A 13,119-nucleotide genomic window follows, 5' to 3' on the forward strand; every position below is an offset into this window, starting at 1 on the left:
ATTTGACTCACTCAGCAGGTCAGGGTGTAAATTCAGGAGCGGAATCAGAATTCCAAATTCCTAGAACTTTCTGCTCTGAAGAACTGGCACCTCCACTCTCACTATTTCCTGGTTCTCAAAGAAGCAAGCAGGCACTGACGACTGGGAGGAGGTCCCTTCCGCCCCGCCCTGCCCCGCCCCTCTCGTCCCGCCCCTTTTTCATTCCGCCCCGCCCCCATGGCTGAGGACTAGGCTCAGGGAGCGACGGAGAAAACCACACTTCCCAGAGTGCACCGCCGCCGCAACGGCCTTACGGTCGGCCTCGGGCTCCCGGGGCCATCTTCGTGGGGTGAGGAGGCGGCGCGGCCTGGGACCATGGCGCTCTTCCCCGCCTTTGCGGGTGTCGCCGAGGCTCCGGACGGCGGGAGGAAAGGTGAGCCCCCGGGAGGGATGAAGAAGGCGCTCGGCGGGCTTGGAGGGGAGCCCCGTGGGCTGGCTCTCGGCGCTTGCCCTGGGTTTGTTTATCCGCTTGTATCCCAGAGTTCTCCGCGGCGCTGCAGGGCCTTCTGGGAGGCCGGCCTCTCGGCGGGCCTCTGGGCCGGAGTTGGGGCGTCCGGAGGCGGGGAGAGGCGGGAGGGGACGCGGGCCGGGGGCTTCCGTACAGCCCTTCCCGAGGCACGGTGGTGTTTTCACGGGGGGGACTCCGGATGCAAGTGCTGGGTGTCCTTTATTACAGCTTGCTTTCTTCCCCGTTTTACTTATTTCTGAATCGCTTACTGGGTGCCTGTCTTTTGTCCGAACCAGAGCTAGAAAATTAGGGTCCGAAGCCCAATCAAACGTAGTGGGCGCAGCTGCTGGGAATAAGCACTGGCGTCTATTCACTGAAGGGTGACTGTAGCTCAGGTAACGGTGTGACATACTTCATTCAAGCCTTGAACATTCCCAGGAGCTTTGCGTTGTTAAAAATTGTGGCACACAGTGAGGAAACTGGGTCCTCTGTCCGACAGACGTTTTCCACCAAATCCTCATGGTGTCCTAACATGCTTCTCTACCCTAGGGCCTCAGTCGTGTCCAGCTCTGTGTGACCCCACGGACTGTAGCCCACCAGGCTCCTCTATCCACAGGATTCTCCAGGCAAGAATACTGGAGTGGGTTGCCAAGACCTCCTCCAGGGGATCTTCCCAGCCAGGGATCAGACCCACATCTCCCGGCCTCTAGCATTGGCGGGCGGATTCTTTTATCCCTGAGCCAACAGGGAAGCCTCTCTCTACCCTAGAATTTCCTGTCAGTTCAGTTCAATTCAGTCACTCAGTCTGACCGACTCTGCGGGCCCATGGACTGCAGCACACCAGGCCTCCCTGTCCATCACCAACTTCCAGAGCTTGCTCAAACTCATGTCCATTGAGTTGGTGATGCCATCCAACCATCCCATCCTCTGTTGTCCCCTTCTCCTCCTGCCCCCAATCTTTCCCAGCATCAGGGTCTTTTCCAGTGAGTCAGTTCTTCACATCAGGTGGCCAAAGTATTGGAAGTTCAGCTTCAGCATCAGTCCTTCCAATGAACATTCAGGACTGATTTCCTTTAGGATGGATTGGTTGGATCTCCTTGCAGTCCAAGGGACTCTGGAGTCTTCCTCAGCACCACAGTTCAAAAGCATCAATTCTTAAGTGCTCAGCTTTCTTTATGGACCAACTCTCATATCCACACATGATTACTGGAAAAACCATAGCTTTGAAAAGACGGACCTTTGTTAGCAAAGTACTGTCTCTGCTTTTTAATATGCTGTCTAGGTTGGTCATACCTTTTCTTCCAAGGAGCAAGCGTCTTTTAATTTCATGGCTGCAGTCACCATCTGCAGTGATTTTAGAACCCAAGAAAATAAAGTCTGTCACTGTTTCCATTGTTTCCCCATCTCTTTGCCATGAAGTGATGGGGCTGATGCCATGATCTTAGTTTTTTGAATGTTGAGCTTTAAGTCAACTTTTTCACTCTCCTCTTTCACTTTCATCAAAAGGCTCTTTAGTTCCTCTTCACTTTCTGCCATAAGGGTGGTGTCATCTGCATATCTGAGGTGATTGATATTTCTCCCGGCAATCTTGATTCCAGCTTGTGCTTTATTCAGCCTGACATTTGGCATGATGTACTCTGCATATAAGTTAAATAAGCAGAATGACAATATACAGCCTTGACGTACTCCTTTTCCTATTTGGAATCAGTCTGTTGTTCCGTGTCCAGTTCTAACTGTTGCTTCCTGACCTGCGTATGCAGATTTCTCAGGAGGCAAGTCAGGTGGTCTGATATCCCCATCTCTTGAAGAATTTTCCACAGTTTGTTGTCATCCACACAGTCAAAGGCTTTGGTCTAGTCGATAAAGCAGAAATAGATGTTTTTCTGAAACTCTCTTGCTTTTTCAATGATCCAGAGGATGTTGGCAATTTGCTCTCTGGTTCCTCTGCCTTTTCTAAATCTAGCTTGAACATCTGGAAGCTCATGGTTCATGTACTGTTGAAGCCTGGCTTGGAGAATTTTGAGCATTACTTTGCTAGTGTGTGAGATGAGTGCAATTGTGTGGTAGTTTGAGCATTCTTTTGCATTGTCTTTCTTTGGGATTGGCATGAAATCTGACCTTTTCCAGTCCTGTGGCCACTGCTGAGTTTTCCAAATTTGCTGGCATATTGAGTGCAGCACTTTCACAGCATCATCTTTCAGGATTTGAAATAGCTCCACTGGAATTCCATCACCTCCACTAGCTTTGTTCATTGTGATGCTTCCTAAGGCCCACTTGACTTTGAATTCCAGATCTGGCTCTAGGTGAGTGATCACACCATCGTTATTATTTGGGTCATGAAAATCTTCTTTTGTACAGTTCTTCTGTATATTCTTGCCACCTCTTCTTAATATCTTCTGCTTCTGTTAGGTTCATGCCATTTCTGTCCTTTACTTTGCCCATCTTTGCATGAAATGTTTCCTTGGTATCTCTTATTTTCTTGAAGAGATCTCTAGTCTTTCCCATTCTGTTCTTTTCCTCTGTTTCTTTGCACTGATCACTGAGGAAGGCTTTCTTATCTCTCCTTGCTATTCTTTGGATCTCTGCATTCAGATGCTTATATCTTTCCTTTTCTCCTTTGCCTTTCCCTTCGCTTCCTTTCACAGCTATTTTTAAGGCCTCCTCAGACAAGGATTTTGCCTTTTTGCATTTCTTTTTCTTGGAGACGGTCTTGATCCCTGTCTCCTGTAGAATGTCACAAACCTCTGTCCATGGTTCTTCAGGCACTCTGTCTATCAGATCTAATCCCTTGAATCTATTTCTTACTTCCACTGTATAATCGTAAGGGGTTTGGTTTAGGTCATACCTGAATGGTCTAGTAGTTTTCCCTACTTTCTGCAATTTAAGTCTGAATTTGGCAATAAGGAGTTCATGATCCGAGCCACAGTCAGCTCCCAGTCTTGTTTTTGCTGACTGTATAGAGCTTCTCCATCTTTGGCTGCAAAGAATACAATCAATCTGATTTTGGTGTTGACCATCTGGTATTGTCCATGTGTAGAGTCTTCTCTTGTGTTGTTGGAAGAGGGTGTTTGCTATGACCAGTGCGTTCTCTTGGCAGAACTCTATTAGCCTTTGCCCTGCTTGATTCTATACTCCAGGGCCAAATTTGCCTGTTACTCCAGGTGTTTCTTGACTTCCTACTTTTGCATTCCAGTCCCCTATAATGAAAAGAACATCTTTTTTGGGTGTTAGTTCTAGAAGGTCTTGTAGGTCTTCCTAGAACTGTTCATCTTCAGCTTCTTCAGCATTCCTTGTCGGGCCATAGACTTGGATTACTGTGCTATTGAATGGTTTGTCTTGGAAACAACAGAGATCATTCTGTCGTTTTTGAGATTGCATCCAAGTACTGCATTTTGGACTCTTGTTGGCCATGATGGCTGCTCCATTTCTTCTGAGGGCTTCCTGCCCGCGGTCGTAGATGCCCTGCTAGCTACTGTTTGGCCCGTTGCAGCCCATTGTGGTTCACTGATTTCTGAAATGTCGACGTTCACTCTTGCCGTCTCCTGTTTGACCACTTCCAATTTGCCTTGATTCGTGGACCTAACATTCAGGGTTCCTATGCAGTATTCCTCTTTACAGCATCAGACTTTACTTCCATCACCAGTCACATCCACAACTGAGTGTTATTGCTTTGGCTCTTCATTCTTTCTGGAGTTATTTCTCCACTGATCTTCAGTAGCATATTGGGCACCTACCAGCCTGGGGAGTTCATCTTTCAGTGTCCTATCTGAAATAATAGGGAGGGGACACAGCCCCACCCATCAACAGAAAATTGGATTAAAGATTTATTGAGCATGGCCCCGCCCATCAGAACAAAGCCTCAGTCAGTCTCTCCCATCAGGAAGCTTCCATTACCCTCTTATCCTTCTCCATCAGAGGGCAGACAGACTGAAAACCGCAATCACAGAAAACTAACCAATCTGATCACGTGGACCACAGCCTTGTCTAAGTCAATGAAACTATGAGCCATGCCGTGTAGGGCCGCCCAAGACAGACGGGTCATGGTGGAGAGTTCTGACAAAATGTGGTCCACTGGAGAAGAGAATGGCAAACCACTTTAGTACTCTTGCCTTGAGAACCCTATGAACAGTAGAATTTCTTGTAAGCTGGTGGTTAGATCTAGAGAGTTAGGTTCAGTTTGAAAATACCTCACTGGGTCTGCTCTGCACTTGCCGTTGATCCAAATCAGGAGGCTGAGCTGCCTAGTTCCCGCTCCCTTAGTGGTTAAGATGGGCCAGTGGGCTCCTGGACAGCCTGTTACATCCGTTAGGAAGCTGCCCATGCGTCTTTCCCCTAAAAACCTTCCATCTCTGTTCTCCAACCTTCTCCTACTGGGTAGAACTTTTATTAGTCAGTGGTGTCCTTCCATTTTTTTTAATCCTTAATATGAGCAACTGCATTTCCCTTCCTTTTCTTCTTAAAGTATAGTTGATTTACCATGTTTGAGGTGTACAGCAGGGCAATTCAGCTATATATATATATATATATAAATAAAATTTTCCAGACTTTTCCCATTACAGGGTTTTACAGAATATGGTTCTCTGTGCTGTACAGTAGGTTCTTGATGTTTCTCTATTTTATATGTAGTGTGTATCTGTTAATGCCAAGTCCCAAGTTTATCCCCACCCCCCAACTTCTGTTTCTAAACTGCAGAGTATTCTGCCTTTTACCTTAAATCCCAGAGATCACTCTACACTGGAGTATATGAATCTTTCTCAGTTCTTTTGGCTGGTACCTAGTGCTCCATCAAGTGAATGTCACTTGATGACAGAATGTTTATTCTGTCAGTCCCTCTTAAGGACATTAGAACTGTTTCTGGTGTTTTGCCGTTAAAAACAGAAGTACTGTATTTTTGGCCTTATGCTGTAAAGTGTTATGAAAATGTAAGATGGTGTTAGTACTGATGTGTGCAGTTTTAATTTAAAAAAAAAAACAGAAGCACCACCACCTGGGCAGCAGCACCAAAGCTAGTGAGAGAGGCTGTGTCCTCTCCTCTCTCAGCTCTGTTAGGAGTTAAGCCAGGATTAAAGCAGGTATCATAGTCAGTACGCGTTTTGGGGAGGCTGAGTTCAGCAGCCTCAACAAACAGGTGTCCAGCGCGTCCCTTGTGTTAGGGGCAGCAGAGAGTCCCCAGGGTGTGACCCTTCCAGCTCTTGAGCTTTCCTTTCCTCATCGTCAGGTTGATGGGGACTGTCTCCTCTAATAAAACACTGTTGCTTGGGAGTTAGGCATCTGGACAGAGTTGGGATGAGAGAGACGAGGCTTATGAATGAATGAATGAGACCGTGCTCTTGCACTCGGTCGCTCAGTCGTGTCCGACTCTGCAACCCAACGGACTTGAGTCTGGCAGGCTCCTCTGTCCATGGGGTTCTTTAGGCAAGAATACTGGAGTGGGCTGCCATTTCCTTCTCCAGAGGATCTTCCCAACCCAAGGGTTGAACCTGGCCGTCCTCTCCTGCATTGCAGGCAGATTCTTTACCCACTGAGCCACCTGGGAAGTTCATGTGTTTCTGACGTGAAAGTGAAAGTCGCTCAGTCATGTCCGACTGTTTGCAACCCTAGGGACTATACAGTCCGTGGAATTCTCCAGGCCAGCATACTGGAGTGATTAGTCTTTTCCCTTCTCCAGGGGATCTTCCCAACCCAGGGATTGAACCTGGGTCTCCCGCATTGCAGGCGGATTCTTTACCAGCTGAGCCACCAGGGACGCCCAAGAATACTGGAGTGGGTAGCCTGTCCCTTCTCCAGCGGATCTTCCCAACCCAGGAATTGAACCGAGGTTTCCAGCTTTGCAGGCAGATTCTTTACCAACTGAGTCATCAGGGAAGCCGTCTCTGACATAAATGCTACCAGTATTTTCTTAGGTAGTCTCCCAAGGCAATAGAAATAAAGAGAAAACAAATGGGACCTAATTAAACTTACAGGCTTTTGCACAGCAAAGGAAACCATAGACAAAAGGAAAAAGCCCACAGAATAAAAGCAAATAATTGCAAATGACACAGCTCACAATGGCTTAATTTCCAAAATATACAAATAGCTCATATATAATTCACCACAGAAGCTAAAGGACCCAGCTGAAAAGTGGTCAGAGGCCTAAGTAGACGTTTCTCTAAAGAAGACATACTGATGGGCAGTAGGCACCGTGAAGAGATCTCAGCATTGCTAATTATGAGAGAAAAGCAAACCAAAATTACAGTTAGGCACCAACTCCCATGGGTCAGAATAGCCATCATCCAAAAGCCTACAGATAACAAATGCTGGAGAGGGCGTGGAGAAAAGGGAACCCTCCTACTCTGCAGGTGGGAATGTACGTTTGTGTAGCCACTATGGGGAGCACTGTGGAGGTTCCTTAAAAACTGAAAACAGAGCTACCATATGACGCAGCGACCCCACTCGCGGGCGTGTATCTGGAGAAGACAGTACTTTGAAAGGATAGCTGTGCCCCAGGGTCCGTTTCAGCACTGCTTGCAGTAGCCGAGATGCGGAGACAGCCTGGCTGATCATCAGCAGGTGAAGGGCCGAGGGAGGGAGGCACAGACGCAAGCGGGGCGCTGCTCAGCCAGGGCGAGAGAAGGCCGCGGAGCCAGCGATGGACAGACACCACGTGGCGTCACTCACGTGTGGAGTCTGAACGATGGCACAGACGAGCCTGTCTGTGAGACACAGACAGACTCGCGGGTAGAGAACAGACGCGTGGTGCCGCAGGGGAAGGGGTTGGGGGGGGGGGGCTGGGAGTGTGCGGTTAGTAGATACAGACTGTTGTGTGCAGAGTGGATGAACAGCAAGGTCCCCGGAGCGGCGCAGGGACTGGGCTCAGAATCCTGGGGAAACTGTAATGCAAAAGGGTGCAGAGTAGAATGCCCACGACGTGGGCTTCCCACATGGCGCTGGTGGTAAAGAACCTGCCGGCCGGGGCAGGAGACTTAGGAGATGTGGGTTCCGTCCCTGGGCCCGGAGTGCCGGGGTCCAGCCCCGGTGGATCCAGGGAATTCGAAGGGTGGACGGCGTTGGCGTGGAAAGACTTGTTTATTTATTAATATAAGATTAGATTAAGAAACTATAGTGTAGTAGGAAGATTAAGTGGAGGAAGAGGGCTGAATAGCTTGGTTTATGCGGAAGACCAATAAAATTCCAGACAAGGAATTTGCACCATCTACGTTGGGCCACCGGCGCCCGCTTGAATATCTAAGGGTGCCTCGCCTTAAGCTCCCTTTCACGCGGGTCTTTACAGCCACGGCAAGTAAGTAGACCTGGCGAGCCTCCGCGCCCCAGATGGAAATTCAGCCTGAAATTAAAGAGCAGAGAGAGGGAAAGGGAGAGAAAATGAGAGAGAGAGAGACATGGGGGGAGCCAGATTCCCCAGAAACCAGGCCGAGAGACTAGTTCAAGAAACTGGTCCGAGAAGCTGGTCCGGTCCTTTATTGTTCAGAAGGCCTTTTATACTTTTGATAAAACATGGAGATCAATGGGCAACACAAAATTATGTAGCGTTCGCAGCCCAGACTCTTTCTATACATCATTTTGTATACAAAAGGTCTCAGGTGATTTACATTATCTTCTGGCCAAGAGGCTTGTTAACACTTTTTGGCTCTCTTCCTTAATGAATGTTAATTTTGTTTCCCCTGAAGTGTTTTTCTTTAATCTGCATCTCCTTAAAAGCGCTAAAGTTACATCTCTATAGAACAAAGGCACAGTGGGTTGTAACAAAGAAGGTACTTAACTCAAAGATCTAATGTTGCTAATACCAGGTCTACTACTTGTTTTTTTATATACCAACTATATCTAAAAACAAAGGATATGAAAATCTGGCAGCAAGCATTGGCTCAACAAATGAAACTTTTAATCAGTCCTATTCTAAAGATTTTGACTCTTCGGAAGCCCCTACATTCCTAGGATGTTTTAAGCTTCCTGTGCCTCCTGCGGTCAGGAGGCCTCAAACAGTCACATTTAGAAAGCCATCAGAGGGGTATTTGGATTGAAACACTCTTTCAAATGCAGAAGACTAAAGCCCTGAATTGACTTTTTCCAGAAAATGTCAGAAGAGTGGAAAAGCAGAGCACAAAAGCCGGCAGATTTTTGTTGGGGTACAGGCTTAGGAATTTCCAGAGGGGTCCCTGAAGTCTGAGCACGCCTTGCGTATGTCAGCTTCCTTCCTCATGACCTTGTCACGGGCGGGATTCCTCACACTGGCTTCCAGCACTGGAGGGTTCCCTGGAGAAGGCCTTGGCAGTTCAGTCCGGTCTTCTTGCCTGGAGAATCCCATGCACTGAGGAGCCTGGCAGGCTGCAGTCCATAGGGTCACGAAGAGCGACTGAAGCGACTTCACACACGTGTGTATAATGGAGTTGCTTTGCTGTACAACACAAATCAGCACATTTTAAATCAAGTACACTTTGATAAATAAACTATATGCAGTTCACTAGTCTAAATGTTTACAAATAACGTATTAAGTCATTGAATCCTTATAACAACTCTGTGGGGTCAGTACTGTCATCAGCATTCTTCAGGAGAAGGAAGCAGAAACACAGCCAGGCTTTAGGCTTTGACTTGGGCTCAAGCAGTCTAGCTTCAAAATCATGGACTCTTTTATTTTTTTTTTAATTTTGCATATTTTAATTTCAGAGCTAAAAAACCACAACACACAACATTTAAAGCTCCCTGCTGTCTCTGGCTTCTCACTTGAGGAGCCCCAGGCCTACTCCACCACACCTATGCCAGGATCAAAGTGGGCCTGAGCGTTGACAGAGATGAAGCGTGTGTTCTTGTAAGCAAGACTCTTTGCTGCTGAGCTTCCGAACCATAGGCCTGATTCTGTTGCTCTTTGGGTAAAACAAACACCATCACGGCCTTTTAAGGCCCTGAGCCTCTCTGGCCATCTCGCTCCTGCTTCCTCTCACTGCCAGAGGTAGAGCTGTAGCAGCGCCTCCTGCGTGGCAGTCACGCCCTCTCCCTTTCAGGCCTCTGTACACGCCGTCCGCCCTGCCTTGATGCCTCCTGGGAGCACGCGTGCCTCCCCTCCTCTCGCCGTCCGGCCTTACGAGCTGTCCCCGCGGGCAGCGCTCTCTCGCCCTGCCTCGTCTGCACGAGGGAGCCCACCTGTGCTGCCGCTGTCCCTGTGGGCTTCCTCTTTCCCGGCCTGCGTCTCGCTGCCCGTGACCGAGTGCCGTGTGTCAGGCCCCTGAGGGCCCTCCTGGGCATGTCCTGCTCCCGAACATCTCCAGAACTCAGAACGGTGGCTGGCTCTCAGTGAAGACGTGCTGGTGAAAGGGGAGGCTGGGAGAGACGAGGGCCTAGTGTTTTGTTCAGAGTTGCACAGCGGGTAGATGAGGAAGCCAGTGTCTGAACACGGTCCTTCCGATACCAGAAAGTGTACTCTGAACCGCGCTGTGATAGTGCGGTGCTGGGGTTTGGTTGTTCAGTTTCCCTTTGGGTCCCGGGGTCTCTTCGAAGTGTGTTAACTCTGTGGGAAGGCTGGCCTTGCGGAGGTCCTCTGTATTCCCTGTCTTCCGTGCAGTTCTTAGCCATGTTTCCAGGTGCTTTCTGCATGAAAACTTGCGCTCTTGGACTCTGTCAGGAGCTGGACAGAGAGCTTGGCGCACTGTTCTTTGAAGGAGCAGCGCGCTTCCCTAATGCACGTGTTGTAGAGCCCTGGAGTCCTTTGGAATTAGCGTCCCTGGAGGGTGGTGCTCGCCTCTGTTCATGGGAACAGTCGGTGCTCCTGTGTTATACCAGTCTCCTCTCCTGGAAGGTAGAGCTTTCCTGTGACACCTCCCCTGTGTGGAGAAACAGTTACCTTAGGACGCCCCTTGCTGAGGGATGCACAGGGCAAATCTGGAAAAAGCAGAGAGGGTTCCACACTCTGGCGGCTTGGTGCTGAGCTGCGGAGCCTGGTTCCCGGGGAGCGCGTGTGGCGGGGCCCCTGTCCGCCTGGGGTGCTCGCTGCAACACGAATGCCGAATGCTCCTCTTGCTTTTTGCCTTTTTTTTTTTTTTTCCTGTAAGCACTAAAATCCTCTCTGGGTTTCTTTAGGTTAGTGAAAATAGGTACTCATGTAGACCTTCTGGGAAAAAAACGTGTCGTAAAGTGAGCTGTAGAAAAGCAGAGGGTACCCGTCACACGGTGAGAAATGGCTGCAGAACAAGGGTGTTTCATCCAGTCGTGACTCGGCATCTGTGTCTAAAGTTTACATCTGTCTCTGCCAGTTCCTGCTTTCCTTTACCTGTATGTGTCAGTTGCTTTAGTCACGTCCAACTCTTTGCGACCCTGTGGACTGTAGCCCGCCAGGCTTCTCCGTCAGTGGGATTTCCCAGCAAGAACACTGGAGTGGGTTGCCATTTCCTTCTCCAGGGGATTTTCCCAAGCCAGGGATCAAACCTGTGTCTTCTGTATTGGAGGCAGATTCTTTACTGTCTGAGCCACCAGGGAAGCCTCCTCTATCTATAATGGAATTGAATCAAAGCATTTCCCCTAGTGATGGACAAATGAAATTATATAAGAAACTTATATAAAGTTCAAAGCAACTTATTCAGATCACAAGAAGCTTTGCACTTGAAGTATTCATGACGATTCGTATTATTTTGTGTAAAGTCTCTGATAACGTGGCTCTTCTGGTTCCTGCCTGGCTTTGTTAGGCGGCAGGTCTAAAGCTGTTTTTCTGCCTGGCACTTTCCCCTTCTTCCTTTCTTAGACACGTGTATGGGTATAGCAGGGCGCTAACTTCCAGGTAAGTCTCAACCTGTGATTTACTTACCCGCAGGGACAAAAGGTTTTCAGCCAGTCAGCTTTTCTGTCTTAAACCCTAGTGGTATCCCGCCAGTCTTCTCTGAAACGTTACATCCTGCTTGGTATTAGCACAATTATCTAAATACATAATCGGCATTTGTAAACTCTTTGAGGATGTAAGTAAATATAGAAAAGGACTTTGCAATCTGATTTTTAATTGTCTTGATCTCAGATAGCTTTCCGGGATTGTGTGTAATTAAAATTTAACAATGCACATGTGTCACGTGAAGTGTTAGGATTAAACAGAAGCACCAGGAGAGCAGGGACTTGTTCACCACTATGCCTCCAAAGCCTGGAGCTGTGCCTGTACACGCAGTAGGTATTCCGTTCTTTAATGATTAAATCTGCATGTACAGTGAAGACCAGAAAAATTATAAAGTTGAGCTTTGTGCCTAGATAATGGCATCCTTTTGACAATCTCAAATGCTTTCAGTTCTGTAAATCAGGTGCTGGGGTGCAAGGATGCAGAGAGATGATTCGGATCCTCCTTCTTTTTATTTATTCAACAAATGCTCACTGACTCCAGCTGCTTTGTCCCGAGGCCCTGTGCCTGGAGTGGAGAACGCGGGCGTGAGCCGCCGCGGCTCCCGTCCTCCTCTTGCTCTTGGTTTGGGAAGAAGGAAGCGGGAGGAGCGAGGCCAGCTGGAGCCTTGGCAGCCAGCGCTGTAGGGTGGTCGGTGCAGCTGCTTGGCTGGCGGGGTTTCCGTGGGTCGTTTTCTCTTTCTCCGCTGCCACTCTTGATGGTGTCACAGTGACCGACTCACCTGGCCCCTGTGAAGATCTGAGCTGTTGGCCTGTGGCTTAGGATCTGATTGGAAGGCTTGACATGCAGATAGTGAGGTTACGAGAGGAGGATTGCCGTGATAGCCGGCTGTGCCACCTGCAAGGAGACTTAGGAGAAACAGCGCCTTTGCTGAGGAGGTGAAGAGTTAGCCGTGGCGCGGTCAGAGGGGCTGGGTGGAGGGTTGAGGCCCAGGGTCGGGGTGTGTGTGACTTCCCTCCCCTGGGCCTCTGACTGCTGATCTGTAGAAGAGGGAGGGGCATCAAGGCTCTGCTCCCTGGGAGCCCTCGGCGGCAGCATCCTGCTTCTTCTCTCCTGCGTCTTGGACTTTGAAAGACTACGTTTCAACAGTGAGTTCCTTGGTAAACAATGTGAAAATTTCTGGACTAGGTGATCTCCCCAATTTTCCAGGCCTGACATTCAGTGAATATTAAATATTCCACGTGTTCACTGCTAATACGCTAGCTGCCCGGCCGCCCACCCGAGGAAACAGCAACTTCTTAGCAGGTCAAAATACGCTTTTTTCCTACAAAAGGTCATTTGATTGAGATGAAGGTCACTCAGAGGGTCAACGATGATTTGAGTTCGAAACCCAAGAGTTTTAGTTCTTTATAGACTACTTTTTTCCTCTCCACAGCGGCCCCATATGGCAAAACCTTAGATGCATCCTTGCGCTCAGTCGCTCAGTCGTGTCCGACTCTGTGGCCCCATGGACTCCAGGGGCCCGCCAGGCTCCTCTGCCTGTGGGGTTTCCCAGGCGAGAATCCTGAAGTGGGTGGCCGTTCTCCTGAAAAGCTTTCCTAGCGCCTGCTGAAGGGCTCTGGAGGGCCGCGCTTTGCTGCTCTTGCGCCTTGGCTTTTCTCAGGCCGCGCCCACCGTCCGAGTGTTTCTGGAGGGTCTGACAGACTCTGAGCGCATCTCCTTGCACACTGTTGGCTCCATCTCCCCCACTTTCCCTCTGCTCCTGACTGTCGCTTTTGCTCAGTCTGTCTGGCCCTCTGCGACTCCGTGGACTGCCGCACGCCAGCTC

At 49.0% G+C, this 13,119-nt stretch overlaps 1 protein-coding gene across 1 annotated transcript in view; it reads left to right on the forward strand.

Annotated features, from left to right (window-relative positions):
• Positions 1-307: 307 nt before the first annotated feature.
• NRDE2 (NRDE-2, necessary for RNA interference, domain containing) overlaps positions 308-13,119 on the forward strand; it is a 46,962-nt gene continuing 34,150 nt past the window's right edge. The window contains exon 1 of the mRNA XM_068965895.1: positions 308-412. Coding sequence (XP_068821996.1) covers positions 355-412 — 58 coding nt within the window. The 5' untranslated portion in view covers positions 308-354. The remainder of the gene's footprint in view (positions 413-13,119) is intronic.

Source organism: Capricornis sumatraensis, chromosome 2, assembly GCF_032405125.1.
Source record: "Capricornis sumatraensis isolate serow.1 chromosome 2, serow.2, whole genome shotgun sequence".
NCBI lineage: Eukaryota > Metazoa > Chordata > Mammalia > Artiodactyla > Bovidae > Capricornis > Capricornis sumatraensis.